At 37.4% G+C, this 19,293-nt stretch overlaps 1 protein-coding gene across 3 annotated transcripts in view; it reads right to left on the reverse strand.

Annotated features, from left to right (window-relative positions):
• Positions 1–19,293, reverse strand: part of COBL (cordon-bleu WH2 repeat protein) — a 167,405-nt gene that overhangs the window by 36,846 nt on the left and 111,266 nt on the right. For 2 of the 3 annotated variants that reach the window (XM_030444992.1, XM_030444991.1), the window contains 2 exons: positions 17,401–17,539; positions 14,355–14,525 (listed from right to left, as the gene is read on the reverse strand). In XM_030444992.1, the coding sequence (XP_030300852.1) occupies positions 14,355–14,525; positions 17,401–17,539 (310 nt within the window). Of the gene's footprint in view, positions 1–9,195; positions 10,672–14,354; positions 14,526–17,400; positions 17,540–19,293 lie in introns of those variants that run through there. The other variant, XM_030444993.1, reaches the window with a different exon arrangement.

Raw genomic sequence — 19,293 nt, forward strand, 5'->3', positions numbered from 1 at the left:
AAATTAAGAAGTGTGGAAGAGAATCAGGTCAATCTGTAATAAGGTATCTATTATTAAAACCATGAGGTATAAGACACACACACACACTAGCACTCTCTTTCTATTTATGAAGATAAAGTTTACTTGCATTGGGCATACAATCTTTAGTACCCCACCTAATAATGCAAACTAACTTGTCAGAAAAGGCATACAAATACTGGTTTTGCTTACTACCAAAAGCTAACAGTAAACACTAAGCTGGAGTGGTGGTTAACAAAGTGGGATTTCATCAGTCTTGCACATTTTTTTCTTACTCATCCTCATGGCACCTCATTCTATTTGGATCTTTGATGTTTCTCTTCAGTTCACCCATCAGTGTTTCCATCATTTTCCCTTACATCAACTTCCATCTTTGTATAGGATAATATCTATAGTATCATCTGAAGTCAGACAGAGCCCTGAGAAAATTAAATGTTTCATGCACAAACCACCTGTCTAACTTACAATTATGATGGCACAAAATAACTCCATTTAATTGACCAAAGCATGCTTCAGCCAAACCACCAATAACGTAAATACCTTCACAGAAGAATTTCAGTAGTTAGCTCCAAATATAGATATGAAAACATTTTCATACACCTCTGTGCTATAAAGACAAAAAGCTCTACTCTGACCTATTTCAATGTACATTAACTGACTCCTCTTGAACCTTCCAGTCAATGGAATACCTGCTTCCCTCTCCAAAGCTCAAACAATAGGCTTTTCAAGATCCTCTGGCTGGTGCTTTACCTTAGCAATGATATTTCTAGGAAGAGTTTACCCTAAAAAAGCATGCTGCTTTTCTGAATGCAGTTATTACACTTTTTACTGCACATTGACATGCGATCACTCTGCTATCAAATTTCTCATAGCTGTTAAACACAGCCAATAATGTCAACAGAACTATCCACCTGGAGAGACACTCCTTGGAGTACCAGAACACTTATCATCACTACAACCTTTTTCCTTTTGAAACTACCCAGTGAAGAAAGAATTAGTCTTACAGAGAAAAAAACTGAGGACCAGAGCATGCTAGGTATCCCTCTGAAGTTCTTGAGAGATATCGTCCACAGGGGCATTGTACCTCTTTCAAATGACACTTTCTAGGCACTCTGAAAACCAGACTCCTGTGCTGGGACGAGGGCAGATAAGGGCAGTGAGGCCAGGACTCTGCATGCCAAGCACACTCCCAACCTAAAACACTGCCAGGCACCATGAGGCTTTGCTAGCAGCAAAAGCCACAGCCATGCAGCAGAAGCCCATAAGGGAAATGGGTTGTATGGAATGATAGCAACAGATAGACTTCTCTTCCAGTTACAGAGAAATAGCCAAGAAGTCACTGTATGGGGCAAGAATCACCACGGAGGGTACCATCAACTCCATTTCTAACCACGAATTTACATTTCTCAGCAGTGCACACTGAAGCTGTCCCTAGAAGTCCAGTAAGGAGAGGAATATTTGACGGTGGAGAACAAAGTGTTCAGAGAAGAGCTCTGCCATCATGCCACCACTCCTCTTTGACAGCAGATGGACTAGATCAGATTATTTCAGACATAAGAAGAGATGGGAATACTTAAATGAGAGTTGAATCTGGCCTGCTCTTTCATAGTCCTCTTGCAAAGCCCATTATCTTATCAATCATGCTTGGCCCCAGGGCTTTCCTTCCCTATTAACTTGAAACACCAGGAGGAAGAAATGCAAAGATGCAAGGGTGGTAACTGGATGTTATGCATTGTACTCATTTGAGCATAGTAAAATGTTGATGGAAGTGTCATCTCTGGTGCTGCAGTGAACAGTAGCCTGATGCAAGACAGGGGCCATCATCTCAACACCCACTTTCAGAGTTTGTGCTGTCCGTATCAGATCCTGCTCCCACTTCAGTGGTTGGGGTTTTGCTACTGACTTCAACTGGAGCAGGATCAGACCATTCACTGACTAAAATGCTAAACTTCAGATATCTCCTGCATGGGATGAAACCCCACAGGGAAAATTTGTCTGTATTTTTATTCATGTGAAGCATCTTAAGGCTTTCATTTACACAGTTCATCCCATAATAACGTGCATGCTGCATAATGGGGTACCTGATTAAGCATGCTTAAGTGCTTTGCTGGAGCAAGGCCATTTCTGGAATTTGAAGGTTCATTATCATCATACCCTCAAAACAGACAAGCTAGTTTGGGGAATTTTTCACCTGGGTTAATGGGTTTAATTAGAATGCAGCATAAAAGGTCATTTTTTTCTACAGGAAATTTTGAAATGTCTTCAAGTTTCTTGCTTTTAAGCCTCAGTTCCTACAGAAATTAGGTTGAGGTCACCCTGTTGTAGGTTTGTAAGGCTGTCCATGAAACACTTCAGTAACTTAAATTGGTTGCCAACTTCTCCTGAATTAGGCAGGAAGTTTAACACTCTGAAGTTCAGTCCCAGAAGTTTCATAAAGAGGTAGAAGGACAGAGCAAAGTGCTCCATATATGTGCTGACATAAAAACTCATTCTCTATTATCTACCAGGGACACCTGAGGGAAGAATGTTATAAATACTAGTAAAGCTTCAGACCAGATTGTGCTGGGTTTGAGATACCAGAGAACTGAGTCACTAATGCAGAATTCCAAAAGAAATGCTTAAGGAATTACTTGGTAGAGTCTGAGGGAGGAGAAGAAGAAAACAAAGAAGAAACAAAAAGAAACAAACAAAAAGGAAAATTTCCAACTCGTAACATCCAGTCTGGTTTTGAAAAGCAAGAAGGCTTTGGGGATTTGCTGGGATTTGCTCCTCCGCCTATTTTTTCCCTTTTTAAACAGTTATTGTATCTTCACTATCCTCTTTCTTTTCTCTTCTTATCCCTTTTTGCTTATTCCTAAGAAAGAAATGTTAAAGGAAAAAAACCCAATACCTCCTCTTTAAACTCCAGAGGACTTGTTTGCTTGTTGTGTTGGTTTTTTTTTTTTCCTAAAAACATCACACAAGAATTGTGCCTGGAAATTTTTTTAGCAGGTGTGATTGGCCACTCTTCAACTTTGTACAGTACAGTTTGTACAGTAATGATTACTATTATATCCTGATTACTCACAATTTCAGCATGAAGACCTCTCCTCACACCTTTGAGTGGCCCCTGTAAGACCAGCACAGAACCGAGCTCCGGTTTTGTTATTACCCTGTTCATTACAGCCCGTAGTTTCAAGACTTCTGCTTCCACCACTTTCAGTCTGCTAATTTTCTCAGAGGCACTAATTTAACTCTGTGGAAAAACCACAAGGAGTTTCCCTGTGCAGGGATTTTTCGTGTAAAAAAAAAAAATGCAATCAATACATTGCCAAAGCCTTGTATTATGAGCAGCAGCATGCACTTAATGTACCCTGAAAGTGAAGAAAAGCTTTCTGTGTCCTTTGTAAGAGCAAACTGAAGACAAATGATTTTATTTGAGGAACATCTGAATCCCATTGATTAGCTTGATGAATACAGAACAGGAAAGCTGCCAGGTACAGAGGAAGCTGGGCATGTCCACAAGGGAGTGGAGCAAACAAGTAAATTACAGTATATGAATACTTTTTTTTTTTTTTTTAACCAAATGTTTTCACTTGGAAAACTTGGACACACAAACCTCTAAGTTTCTTTGCTGGTAAGTTAATTAGCATATTGTTCTCATTTTTTTGAAGTAAATCAGAGAAGAGTTTTAAAAGTAAAAATATATATATTTCTATTATAAATAATAAGTTATTCACATACACTGTGTTAAACTAAAGTAAAATTTCTTCTGGAAAAAAAAAAAATTCCTCTTTGTGGTGAGAAAGCAGAAGTTTCACCTGGTAAAAAAGAATCATGTCACTCCTGAGCATTGATTAAACGTGTCTGAGAGAGGGTAGTACCCAAAAAGAGTTTCCAAATAAAACAAATACCAATGCATTTCTGCAATAGTCCCTAAGTGGCTTCCACTTCCAGCAATACCCAGAGTTGATACAGGCTGGTCCTTAAAGCCTTCAGCAGTCCATTGTGAGGCTTTCTGTATAACAAGTCAAGAGCTTCCAAAAATGCTCCATCTCATATAAGTCATGTATGGAGAGTTGTTATCATAAACTTAAAGCCACTAGATTAGTTGTTCTTACAGTATTTATAATTCTTTGAGAATTCTTCAGGATTCTTAGACTTTTAAGACTAACTACAATTCCTAGATTATTGGAATTAAGTTTTACTGTTAGACTTATTGATATACCTTATAAATTGAGCTACTTGCATGTTTTCACTTAATTAATAAAAAAAAGCTGGAAGTTTTCCTCCATTAATTTTCATGTTTTTAGAAACTGCAAAAGGTATTTCCTCATTTAGTTTTTAACTTCCTGTCAAGTGAAAAAATTGCATGGAAGAGAGAAGAAAAGCACAAAGCTACTTGCTTTAGAAATCAGATCTCAATAATAATTTTCATTAGATGTTTGCAGTGAAGATAGTTTTGGTTTTTTTTTTCTCTTACAAATAAGCAGATACTCTCCTACCAGTCCTTCATTGTTTATAGGAGGTAACCATATATTTAGCAGCTTTACTTTCACCTTTTAATCATAATAGTCTTAAGAGAAAAAAATATATTTGACTGTCATAGTTCTCCTTTCTCATTCTTTCCTCAGTCTTCTTCCGTTTCAGGTCTTTGTCCTCCATTACACCCCACCTTTGCTTATGGTACAGTAGGTTGGAAAGTAATTATTTTATCCATGCCAGGATGCAATTATGGAATCCACAAAAGGAGCTGACAAAAGAGACTCTGTCTCAGCTCTCAGCCTTTTGCTCCCTCAGGCCCTAAAACCCAGAAGTGAATGTGCATGGCCAGAATTCTCAATTTCTTAGAAGAAAGCAGGCAGGCATTTTAGTCAGTGTTTACTGGCTTAGAAGTGGTAATAGAAAAAGCTGAGTATGAGCATCTTTAAGGATGGTCAAGCTCTTTGGTATGGGTATTATCACCTCTACCTGGAACAGAGAATATGAAAATTTTCACCAGTTTGCTTTCTGTAGCTCCCTTGTGCATTGCCTGAATGTGCATCAGTAGGATCTTGCAGTATAAATTTCAATGTAATTTTCAATTTTCAAATAACTTCCAGTTCATACAGAGGATTACAGTTCTCACACATACTCATAACAGGTGCATGTATTTGGCTGGACAAAGATGTTTAGTCCAGCCTGTTACTGACAGAAGTGTTAAAGTCCCTCTATTTGTATGGGTGTGACAATTTCTGCATATTCCCTTGTTCAAGTAAAACAAAGTACATGTAAGATGCCACCCAGTTATTAAAGGTATGGCTCACAGAGTTAAACAGCTCTTATTCTGACAAAGGAAGTGGAAAACAGGGAATTTGGTTTCGCTTAGAATAAACATTCACAGTTTATCCACAGACCACTTGTATTGCAGAGCTGGGCTGCAAGGGTATTAGAAATGTCTTTACATTTTGCCAGGGTGGGAAATGTGAATCTAGGGTTTATTCCAAACTCTACGAAATAGGTAAATACCCAGTTAAAACCCTAAATAACAGGAAATGAGGGTAGAAAGACTATTTGATTCACTGGAGTTCAGTCCCATACTTACAGTAACCAGATAATATTTTGATATATTCGAAAGAATCGTGCTCCCTTAGCACAGGACTGGCTTCTGGTTCAAAATTTGCAAAACAGGAGGTATTATTTCCCATACTTTGGCTGGCAGCAGAGTGAACATGTAAGGGAATACAAAATTCCCCCTTTCCATCTGATGTTACCTTTTCCCAGGACTGAGTCTCCTTCTGCAGAACTTCTTCAAAGCATGAGAAAATAAGGCAGATCTGGTGAGTGAAATTTATGATGTTCTTATTAGAACTAAACAGGAAAAAATATACTTTCATCCTCAAGGAACACTGAAGGGATATAAAGGACACAGCAGTTGATACCTATTCAGTATGTTACCAACTTTTAAAGTAGTTCACTCTTGCTGCTGGGATTGATTCTTTCAACAGTCATTTGCTGCTTGCAGCCAAAGTATCACAAAAGATGATGCAATAAAGAATAAAGCAGCTGATTCTGCCACAGAAAAATAAAAGGTCACCTTCCCCCATCTCCACCTCAGCAAAAGTCAGTAGAGTTTATTACGTGTAAGCTCTTCTGCATAAACAAAGAATTAATGACATCATTTTTTGTTCTATCAGCTTCTTATGATTTTTAACAGTGGGTTTCTCTAGCTCTACAGCTGCTATCCAGAAGCCTATCTGCATAGTATTGATGAGATATCTGAATAAGAAGTGTCTAAACAGTGACAGCAAGTCTGTCTCACTGTCCTTGAGGGGGGAGTTCATAGTTTTGCAATGACATTAAAACACAACATGGCTGTAATTTTGGAGGGATGGAATAAGTTACATTCTGTCTTCTAAAATAACATGTATTTTAGTATGGAAAGTTAAATGGTGCCTACTGCATGTACTAAATATATATTGAGAATCATGGTAGTGAGTAGAAGCCAACTTTGGAAGATGGAACTGCTGTCTTATATACACACACATGGCCCAGCTCTCACAGAGAGGTAAGTTTATAGTGGGATGGAACAATAAAGAGGGCTTAAAGTGGCTGTAAACACAAATGATGATGAGTGTGTGAGAATCATGACCACAGAGTTTACAAAACGCAGAATACAGGGGCAGATGATGGGCATATGGTAGATTGCATGGCCATTTGTATAATAAATAAATGCATCATAGGCCTTTGCAATTCATCATATATTTTGGACTGGATGATTTCTTTACTAATCACTTCTTTGAGCTCTCTAGATGTCATGGACAGCGTTAAAGAGTTCCAGTACAAAATAACAAAAAGAGAAATATTTACTGCTTTAATTCATACATTTAGAATATTCTCTCCATATTTTACCTATCTAGGTTAAGCTTCAGTTCTGAACCAGCAGCATGTTTTCTAAAGATAAAAATGGAATGAGTTCACAATTTATCATTCTACAACCCTGCCACTGGAAAAAAAAACACCCAAAAAAAGCCCCCCCAAACCCACAAAAAACTCAAACCAAACCAAACCAAAAAACCCTAAAACCAACCAACCAAAAAAACCCAGCTGCTCAGTGAAACGGAGAACTCTCATTCAGTTCTCAAAGATTTCAAATCACAGGAAAAAAAGAGAAAGCCTTCCATGTAGAAAAGACATTTAAGGATGTTTGGGGAGCCTCTGGATGACTGAATTGCTGTAACAAAGTAATTTGTCTGTGAAAGAGAAGAGTTACTAGAACAATTCAGTCATGCTTTCAAAATGCAAAACCTCAACTTGTTAAACTTTTCTAGCAGATCGCATCTTTCTATATTGACACAAAACTTGACCTACTCCTTGCACTTGTTCTTAAGCACATACACCATGTATATGCACAAATTTTCACAACTTGAACACAGCTACCACAAATATACAAGCAATACCTATGCAATGCAGTAGCCAACCCAACATGTCACCTCCCCTTGCAAGAATGCCTGTATCTGGAAGACTCTATCACAGTGGCGTCACCTGCAAATATGATTTTATCTTCATTTTCCTATTTGTGATGAAACTGATTTTTTCCTAAAAAGTAGAAAAACTGATTTATTTCTATTTTTTTGTTGCTGAAAAAACCAAATCTGTAAATTTGGTTTTATTTCATGGCATTCTTAACAAACTGAAAATCTTTGTATAAATAGGGCATCTATTAGCTTAAAATTCACCTTTAGGATTATTCTAATTTGCTACTTACTGTAGATCTGTAACAACACTGGCTCCCTCTGGTGGTCTTCATAAAAGTTTTGTGTGGCCATTCTGCAAAATCTGTGAGCCAGAAAGCTTCATCTAATTCACTAGGTTTTGTAGGGGTTGAACACTTTCATCGTGTATCAGAACTGCTTTAATAATAAATAGTACATCTGTCCTGATTTCCTAAGAGCACTAAATGTCACTGACACTGGAGTCATAACACTGGAATGTTTTTTGATTTATAAGCTATCTACATATTTACTTGTCCTCCTGAAAGGGTTCAGTAGTATTTTCCAAATTTGGAGTATTTTTGTTTATTTGCTTTTCACCCCAGATATCTTACCATGAAGGTAAGCAACACTGTTTGGCAGTGCAGAAAAATGCTGAATATATTACGTATGTCTTACTAACTCTGGTAAGAGCATTTTGCTGAAAAAGTGTAGTAGAGCAATAGTCAATTTATTTTCAACTTCTCCATGTCATTCTCATTACACTTCTATGGTCTCTGTGGTTAAAATAAAAGGAATAAGCCTGATAACTTAAGACTCATTGAAGCTGACCTAAACCAACATTTCTTCCCCTCATTCAAAATGACACAAAGACTCTCATTCTCTTCCAGAAACCAAATCAAGGTGACATTAGAAATCCTGGGTTGAAACCTGGAACAAGCAGGGGTACCCTGACTGTACCCCAGTGCTGAGCTGGTGCTCATGAACCAAACTTCTGGTGAGTTCACATCCACAGAATCACACTTGACTTAAACAACTTGGCCCCATTGTAAGAAATTATAATTTCTTATAATGAAGATGACTTCATGTAAAGTTGCAGTCATTTTTCTTCTTTTTTTTAAGGTCTGTTTAATACTATGCATGTACTTGTTGCTTATAAAATGGTAAGAAACAAAGGATATGAGCTTGCATTAAGCAAGGAATTTTTTCTTAAATTCAGAAAGGCAGAGCTGGTTAGTTTAAACCAGTAATTAAAATATTTTATAAACTCATTTCACAGAAAATGTTCATTCCCACAAATACATTTTTAGGGGAAAAGTCTGCATTTGTTTTTTAAAAAAAGTAAATTAAGGGTAAACAATGAACTTCAAGTTTTCATCTAGAGTTTCTAAAAGTTTGAGCATACCACCTGAAAGAGACAACCTTTAACAGCAAACTTGTCAGCTATGTAAAGAGAAGAAGGGTCATAGCTATATTCCCTCAAAGCTAGGAAAGTTTTCTTAAAAACCTGACCCTTCTTTAAGTTAAACTAGTACAAATACAAAGAACTGCTCAATATATATATATATAAAAAAATAATCACGTCTTCATTATTCCATTTTTATACTAGTCTGAACTCCATGCGGCATGTAATGCAGTGGAGTTACAAATAGGATGTAAATAGAGTAATGAAAATGGGTAAATTAGGTTCTTAATCTTCACATTGTGAACACCTACTAGGTTTGGGTTTTTTTAAGAGAAGAATTACAATTAAATCATTGTCCTGTCTTAAGAAGCTATTACAAAGTACCTGGCAGCACAGAGAGTTCAATTCGGCTCCACTTTTATTATAAGATCCTTAGGGTATTAAGTATATTTTCTGAAGTACCACTTAAAACTTATTAACTACATGTCATATTTGTATTAAAAACCATCAAAACTCTTTTTAGTCATGTTTCACATTATCTGTAGGAACACTTTGCTTTCCTATTCTCCATTTTGCCTACCTGGAAAGGATTCAAGATGAACATGATTATTTGCTCGAGGGTAAAGCAATAATTTTTCATCATTTAAATTAGAGTTATGTATTGCAACTCACTCATTTAAATAACATAAATGTCTTGAATCACAGTACATGTGAGGTCAGAATAGTTCTGGGTGTGTGCACCATTGCAACTCATAAAACCTATGTTTATAGTTCAGAATGATTAAAAATACATGCCTTATGGGCCGTTCACATGAACTTTCTTCAGCACAAAATAGTTTTTGGTAAGTACAATCCTATAGCTGATATTTTAATTATAACCCACTGACTATTCCTCGTACAACTCGTAAAAACAAGACTTGTGGAGCGAGATTAATCTTGAGCAAACAGCGTTTGTGTCTTTTGTTACAGAAATAGAACACACACCTTGATTTCCACAGGATGTCTCCAGCATCAAGATAAAATTACTCATATCAAGCATCAGGATCAAAGCAGAAGTAAAGACCACGAATCAGTGCATTTGGTACTGGTTCTCAGCATTCCTTTTTGGCCCCTCATAGATCCAACAGATCTTAGGGGGTTTTTTTGTTTTTTGTTTTATGTTTTGTTTCTGTTCTCTTGGTAGCTTGATTGATAGCTAAAATATAAAAAGAATCTTGCATTTCATTTTGACATGCCCAGTTCTAGTTTTGTTCCAAAGGAATAAAATACGCAATGAAGGAAAAATAAGAGTATATTAGAGAACGTAAAGTGTTCTGCCTAGGCTAAGAGAATAAAATGAAAAAGGTTTTTAGGAAGTTTTCTTTAAATCTTTAGACAATATTGGAAGTAAGGCACTGCATCCCAAAACCACTCTTTGAAACATCAAACGAAACATGGCTCAAAGTAAAGAGGATCTTCTGAAAAAGAACAGACAAGTGTACGAGTAATCTTTCTGAGGCTGATATAGACATTTATGTATCACAGCATTCAGTTCTGGAGCATACATCTCACCAATGAGCATGAACCACATCCGAATATAATCAATAGTAATTAAAAGAGAATGTGCTAGTTGAAAAAGAAAGGAAGGCAAAATCTCAGTCAGAAAAAAGGGTTCTTTTCCAGCAGGGAAGGAAGGAAGGCAACAGAAGAATCAGGGCAGCAGAGGCAACAGGAGGTTCAGAGGTATGAAGGTCATAGGAAGAGTCAAGGTCTGTCAGACACGCTTGGTATATGAAGGGAATGATGCACAACAGTAAACTGTTGAGGGAAAAAAGTAAAATGATAATGTTATAAATGTTGTGTGGATGAGACAGCAAAATGGCTAGCATGCTCACTAACATTAAAGAAGCAGATGCCCAGAGGAGGCGTGTGTGTGTGGGCACATACATTAAAATTCTGAATCCCACAGATACTCTGAGACTAACTCTCTAGGTTCATGTAAAAACTAACTCAGTCCCAATAGCACACCTATTGACATGTAGCATGTCTACTGATTCTGCTTTACTTGGTCTGAATTTTAATTCCCCAGAGAGCATAAGATAGATGACAACAAAGATTCTGTGAGTTTCTCTATTTTGCTTCAAGTTAACAGAGTCCAGCCCTTAGAGACTCCCTAATGACTGCAAGAGACTACATACATTTCTAAGGTGACTAAAGAAATATGACCAAATTGTCCTGTGAAACTGTCACAGGTTTTATTAATTGGCTTTTATTGCCTGCTAATATATCAATGATACAGTGAAAGGCATAAAATATTAGATAGGGACGTGGATCCTTTCTGTTCTCCTTGTTCCTTAAAATTAACCTGGTATTATCAAACCAGTAGCATACATATCATCTGCACAAAGTAACTGAGAAATGCTTATGCCCACTCCTTCATCACTTTCAAACTTTCTAGTTAAGTGATGTTTAATTATTTTCATCTGTAGTAAAAAACCAAAGACATGTTCAAATCTTTATTTAATTTCTTTAAAGACAAAACACTTTCTGAAATTTTAAAACCTAATTTAAATTTAAAACCAATCTTTCGCCAAGCCCTTACCCTGATAAGGGCAACTCAGGTTAGTGAACCCTGAGTTCACTAACACTTTATCCTGTGCCAGAGTGAAAAATTTAACTTCAGGATCTCACTATATAATTGTTTATTCTTTTTCAAACAGCTTTTAATTATTTTTTTTTTGCATTTCTTAATTATAGTCCATAACGAGTCAAATTAAGGGCTAATCAATTTAAGGCCTAATAATCAATAATCAATTAAGGGCTAATTCACAGAAATATTGTGTTTATCTCAAGAACCTAGTTGAAAACGTTTCATGGCAGCATGTTTTAGCTGCTCACCTAGGTGCAGCAATCTTTCAACTTGTGGATTCTTTATCTGAGATAAGTAGCACAGAGCTTACTGTTGACTCATTTATGGGGAATTTCACAAGCTACGTGACATAACCAAATGCCGTGCAACGGAGGTGACAGTCTCTATTTCTGCATTCCCAAAATGCAGTCAACTTTAGAATCACGTACCACAAACAATCTGATTAGTAAGATAAGGAAGGAGAAAGGACACTGTAAACATATTTTAGGCATATACATAACATGCAGCTAAGGGTCTGTCAGACCAAAAGTTAAGAGGAAAGGTAAGGACATGAGAATAAAAATACTACAGACTAACAACGGTGAGGAACAATTGTACTCTTGTTCTTGAAAAAGATTCTTATCATTAGAGTAAAAAAGCCCAAGCATCTTACAAATGTCTTTATTCATGAATGACTTACACTCCATGTAAGTTTGGAAAACTCCATGAAGTGCAATTACCACTATCCTCTATGCAACAGAGTACAACAGGACAACTGTATGTTTGCAGGGAAGGAATAAGGGGTGAGGCAATGTTGCCCCACCGACCGTGCTAGATTGTAAGGAACAAGAATTTACATTCTATATGATCACACTTCTAATTTCTGAAAGGGAATTTCATATTATGGAAGACAGACTGCTGCTGACAGTCACCCCCTCAGCAAAGGAAGACCACGATCCTTATCAGAGACAGCTGTATTGGGAGAGTGATTTCAGAACAAACATGCCTTTCATCAACAGCTGGCATCAGTAGCTTATCCTCCTTCCCACCGTGTGCCATGAAAAAACACATTTATGGAGGTTAGAGGTAGGAAGCTTGAAAGTTTTGTCCTTTGAATCTACCGCCAAAGCCCTATTTGCACCGCTTAAGGCATTCTCAGGCAATAAAAACCATTGCAAAACTCTGTTCTTATACTGCTGGATCCCTAAGCACCTTGCAGAATGGCATTAGGCAATGTAATTAGAATCTGTCACATCTGCTGCTTTCTGTCATAGGTACATCAATACACATTTCTCTTGTGTAAATTCTCTCATTTATCTTTACCTAGGTAGAGTAGAAAAAAAAAAAAAAAGCTAAACTTGTCCCTCTCCAAGACTAATGCTTTAAGTCTAGAATAAGTACCCACTAAACACTATTCTTTAGCTCTCAGTAAACCGAGGATAATAAAAGCTTATGCTGTTTCCATGCACAGGCTTATTTAAATAATTTTGGCTGGGATATTGTATTTGTTTAAGTTTAAATGATCAGGCTGATAAAATCAGAGCTGCATTGATTAAAGGGTATTTGATCACCAAGATAGATCAGGAAAGCATTGCAAAATAACAGTGGTGGAAATTGAAATGAAGCAGAAATATCAATGCAAAGAAGGCCACAATGGATTTTTAATAAAGAGAATATTGTAAGCAAGCTGATGGTATCTAGAAAAAAAAAAAAAAAGAAAAAGAAAAAGAAAAAAGATACTTTAAGTATGATATGATTGCTGTGCATATGCTGGAAAAATGAATTAGGGTCAATCCTCAATAAGATTCAGGTTTTCTATTACCATGGATGTCTTTAATTTCCTTCTTCCCCCTTCAATAATACTTGTCAATCTGTATTTCCTCAGCACAGGTTTGAAAAATAATGCTTTAGATTTAGCTGGTATCCAACAGCAAGAACAAAATTAATGAATTAGACTAACTGCACCTTCAGAATAAAGAAAAATATTCCAGAAAAATATCTTTTGTTGAATTACTAGCTAATGGAGACATTGCTCTATCCCATGATTAGGAACAACTCCCTAACCTTCAAAGGAAGTGTGTCCATGAGATGCCATAACGTGCAGAGCTTTGCTGTCTCTACAGGATCTACATGGGTGTGCAGGGCAAGCCCACAGGGAAAATAATACATGATCAAAGGCTTGGATCATGTACAAAGATTTAAAAACAGTCGATGGATAAGCAAAAAGAAAGTAACATGAAAACATGCTTTTCACGAATACACAACGATGTGAAAAATACACTATTTCTTTTCCTGATAACTGTTATGCCCCAGGGGGAAGAGCACACAAAGGACTATCCAGAGATGGCAAGGAAGATGTACCCATCAGGGTACACAGGAAGGCCTTTAATAATATAACAACTCCCATAAAGTGTTTCATTTTCCTAAGGAAGACACCCTGCAGTTTTCAGCCTAGACTGACAGACCTGTTGAGTCCTAAAGGAACTCATGAGTCCTAAAGGAACCATGAGTACCCGCTTACTCTCTGGAGATGCAGAAAAAGTGTGAGTACAAAAAAACAAACATGGAGAACTAATACAAGACAACAGATTTTTGCTTCCAGCTGCAGAAAGTCACAAGGTTAGATGGTTGTTTTTAAATGCTTTCATGCAATGGCCAGGTATCATCCCCAAACTGTCTCCAAACAAGTGTTTTGTTTAGTTGATATTAATTTGTTACACTGCATTGGGCATTTGAAAAGACAACTGGCTGGAAAAAAAAGGGAAAAAACAGAAATGTGTGTCTAGAGAGCAGAAAGGAAAGTCTGGAAAAAGCACCCTGAGAGTAACCATCAAAAGAGTGGAAATACAAATACATATATTTTCAAACATACGTTTAGGTACGAGCTCTGTTGGTGCTGTAACATCTGCTTCTCTGTAAGAGACTGTTGGATCCACAAGGTCTCTGTCAGGAGGAGGGTAAGGTGGGGGAGGGGGAATCACTAACTGGGGTGGATCACGAGTGATGCCTCTAGGAGGCTTTTGTGGCACCTGCCGTCCATCACCTACAGGGGGATCAATTGACTAGTTACTTCATTGCAAGATAATGATTGCTCTGTTTATTGTAAATTTTTAAACACACACTGATAGTCCTTTGCCCACATCCAAAGCCTCTGTGGATCTAATTCTGCTCTTATTTATCCCCATATAAATAAAGGAGGAGGAAAATCTAGGTCTCTCTTAAACCAACAGCAATGGGACCAGAATTAGGCCCAGCTTGTATTTGTATATCACAACTAACAGTTCAAATCACCAGCTGTAGCCAACATAAGAAAAAAAAAATTGAAAAAGCAATGTAATGAAATGTGAAAACTGTTTTATTTTTATCTTTTTAACTGCCAAACTGCCTGAATTTGTTGACCTCTAGGATACCCTATGTGACTATTTTCCTGACTCTGAGATAAAGAAGCAGATGCCTCAGGTCAGTATTTTGAAGCAGGTATTTTGACAGGTTGCTCTTTTCTTTTAGTAGGTTTTTTATTACGCTGACATAGTGAAGTGGATAATTAATTAGTTTTTTGCAAAGCAGTGTTTTAAGCTATCATAACTTTGGCCTGGGGCTTATTTCAATACTATGTGCAATAACTAAATAAGTGCGTGCACTTTGCACTACACTATATTTCTTTGTTTGCAATGTTAAAAAGCTGCTGCCAGCTTGTAGTCTACAGACCAAGAACTATTGCAGTTTGGAAAGTCCTTAGAGGCTGAAAGTACACTAAGGAACCATGAGTACCCTCCCACTCTGCTCATACTCTGCCTTAAGCATCTACTGAGGTCATTGCTGAAGATGGATGCTGGCAGAGACAGACTGCTGGTCTGATCCATTCAGATCATTCCTACACTCTTAGGCTCATACTCTGGTGCTGCTGAGAAGCAAAATGGCACCGAGAGGGAGGTAAAAAGATTAAACCATTATAACTTTCTCCTTAGGAGTCATCAGCTTCCAGAAATTCAAGACACAACTTAATGCTGGCAGATGTGAGACTGTTTTTTACCGATTTGAGAAAACCAGGCACAAGGGTCAGAATAAGTGATACAATATTGAATACTGAGGTGAATTTACCTGATTGAGAATATTTTTGACAGAATCTTTTGCTTTGATTCCTGCGGCTAAATTGGGAGCTACATCGGTAGCTTTAATCCTTTTTCCATCATTCAGCTGCCTATTTCTTGCAGCACATTTTCCCCCTCACTAGTGTCTTGCTTTTTTCACAGCTTTTCTCTCTTGCTTTAAGAGCCATCTGTGCTTGCTCATCATTTTCTAGCAAGGGCCCTCAAGAGCAGTTGTTTTTTCCAACCTTCCCTTGCTGTAACATTTTTTCTTATTAATGAACATATTCATTCAAGAAAGTAACAGAAAATTAAAAGTACTAAAGATAGGGTTACTGTGGGACAAGTTCTTTGTCGTTGTAAATTAATAAGCCTCCATTAAAGTAAATGATACATCCTACATCAGCAGAGCCTGGCCAGAAAGTACTTACATTCTGAGTACTGAACAGCCTAGAAACTGGCTCTGCTCTGCTTTATTTCATCTGTAACATTTTGAGCACTGATACAAAATAAAATGAACACTTCCAAAAAGTTAAGGCACTAAATGTCATCGATGAGTGACCAGCAGTAGGGTAAAGCATGAGAGGTGACAGGCTGTGACATCTGCAATGGTTAAAAGTAAGCCAATTTGCTGAAAACTCCTGTGTTACAGGGCAGAGCAATAATGTTCCCCTTAGAGGGTCTAAATAAGAGAAGTCAATGGAGTCGAACATGTCACAAGATAATGGACTCCTGCTGCTACACAAATGCTGAGGCATTAAATGAGAAGCATTTACTGAAAATAAATGTTGGAACAAAGCCAAGAGGCTTCTTTCTAAACTGTGAGGCATTTGTAATGCAAGCAATTATGTATGACAGAATGTCAAATCTGTATGTCTTAGGCACTTTATGAAACATGAGGTCAAAGGACTGAACTGAAGTGCACTGAGTGCATTACAGCACTTGAAGAATGATTCTCTTAATGTACTGAAAAATGAGTTTCAATATGTGGGGTTATCTCATATCTTTACCCATCATGAAATCACTTTGTTTGCTAAAAGTATAATCTTGGGGTCCTCACTCAGACGAAGCTTCCACCATCTGAATAAGCTTAAAGTCAGATAGCGACAGACGTCTGGGAGAATGTTTTTCAAGTCTTCCTGCATGAGAGTAAATGTGGTGTTACATACAGCAAAAGACAACAGTTTCTCTTCTTGTCTCCAGCTATGTAAGGCATTCTTTTGAGAGTACCACTTTTCTTCTACTGATCAGCTAAAGACTCACCAGAGATTGATTTATAATAAAACTCAGGACTAAATTCAAAAGATAAAGTTCACTGACCATGGTCGGCTGATGTCTAACTGTTGGAGGACTAGAGGAAAATAAAATGTCTTTGGGCCTTAGGAACATGATCAGTTACTGAACCAGTACTTCAGTTCTAGCAGAACCTCCTGGCTTCAGATGAATTCCGTGTTGCCTGTCCTGTCACCATTTACTATCATTTCCATTTACTATTTCCATTTATAAGCAAAACCACCATGATCTTAAAGGTGCGGATTGTACCCAGGACTAGTGGTTTTCAATATCCACCTTGTACCAAACATTCTAATTATCTGATGTTATCTACCTCTTACTACCCCATGGTACTCTGCTCTGAATGGTGTCATCAAAAAAAAGAAAAAAGGTAGTATACAAACACTTATTTCCAGACTTTCATTCTGCAGAGAATTTTTTTTTCCCCCAGTTACAAAAGTTTCAGAACTCACAGCAGAAGAGAATTAAGGGAACTTCAAAGGAGGAGCACTGAAAGCACATGCATGGTATTACACAGGAGAAAAGAATGTCTCTCACCCATTGTGCTCTTCCTCTTGTCTTCCCTCTCTTCCGTCCTGTTTGGCATGGCAGGAGTCGGAGGAGCAGATGCAGTTGGTGGGAGAGGGGCACGCCTCTTCTTTTTCTGTAAATCGTTCAGGGATGCTCCTTTTGAAATCTAGCAAAGTTAAAAAATAGGCACAGTACAGGATATGTGATGTTGTATACCAACAGTAACAAAAAAAACAAGTGATTGTCATGTGAACTAATTTCTCAGCTAAGTGTATTTGTAAGGGGTAATTATACTGACAAGAGGAGATTAAAAAGATAGATCAGAAGAGGTATGGTAAATTCTGAGAAGGAAAGGGAGAAGAACTGCAGAGGGATGTCACAACAGAAATACTAATCTGTCAGGCATTTAATGTTTTTGGTAAAAGAGAACTGGAGAGCCCAACACTTGGCAACCCACAGTATTATGCTACATATGCCGTTAAGATTGAGCCACAGCATGATCCTATTTTTTTCTATTGGCTTCTTCAGACTTTAAATTAAGGCTAAATATTCCAATTAATATGTGTAGGTAATAAACTCTCCCTCATTTCTTCGACTTTCCTCTCAAATTCTTGTTTAAAGACTTATGAGAGAGGAATCAGAATTAAGAGTTTGCTTGTGTGATGATACAGCATCCTACTGTACTCTCTTTATGCCTACTGGACTTCAAAAATATCATTCTAAAGATCTGTAACACTTTGGTTTCCAACAGTTCCACCAAGCTAAGACTTCATTACTGTTTACAATGCTTTTAAACATACAAAATATTTTACTAAAAGTGACTAGCTTTTCACCAAGTTGCATAATATTTTCTGTAGCTTATTGGAACATAGCTCTATTTCCTTTTACAAGAAATGTAGCAATAATAAAACCAAAAACATGTAGGAAAATCTGTTGAATTTTTATATTTGACAGGTACTGACAAGAGAAACAGGCTTGGCTGAGGTGGAGGGTGATGGGAGCTGCCCACCCATGGCATACTGTTGGCTTTCCTCAGTCTTCACATGCATCACTTCACTGTTCTCTCTGTCCTGATACTCCCCATAGCTGAAGATATCTAATAGACAGTACTCCCTGGTGGTTTTCTAATATTTTAAAGGCCTAAACAATAATAATAATCTTTCTTTAATCCAGATGATAATTAAACCCTTAAGTACATATGCTGTGAGAGAGTTCATTAACCAAATACTAGCTTCACATTGCTCAAAGCTATTATCAGGGTTCAGAGACAGAGAAAGGTGCTCATTTATACGCATCCTTTCCCACGTTGATTGAAAACTTGGCGAAAATGAATTTTATAAAAAGTAGGACATAAAGAGGGTCTTCCCCACTTAACGTAGCCTTCCTTTTTAAAAACACTTAGAAGGGTCTTAGGTTATAAACACAAACATTCAGTTCCCACCTTTCAGGAGAATACTTTAATAACCACCGTGCCACATGCTATTTGGACACTCTCCACCCATTTTTGGTGACCCTCACACTGCATATGGAGAAACCTGTTAGCAACTGCACCCCAACACCCACTCAATTATTATAGAATCAGAAGACCAAATATAAAGCTGAACATGGGAAACTGTTCAGTGAATCAGATTCATCAGGCTGTGGTTCACAGAGGAGAAGTGACATGGAGGACAGCCCCCTAATGCTGCACATCTTCATGTCTATTTGGGGCAACCGGCAAATAGGCACTTGGAAAAAAAATTGCATTCTTCTACACTGCATCTTATACAATTAAAGATGTGTGAGCATTTAATACTGTATCTTGATTCTTCAGTATACTGCCTTAAAAACAGAGAGATAATTATCAAAATTGGGACCACAATTGCTCTGACTATGAAGTCTTCAAAATTCAGTACCTATGGAGAACTTGGATTATCTCAG

This window comes from Calypte anna, chromosome 2 (assembly GCF_003957555.1).
Source record: "Calypte anna isolate BGI_N300 chromosome 2, bCalAnn1_v1.p, whole genome shotgun sequence".
NCBI lineage: Eukaryota > Metazoa > Chordata > Aves > Apodiformes > Trochilidae > Calypte > Calypte anna.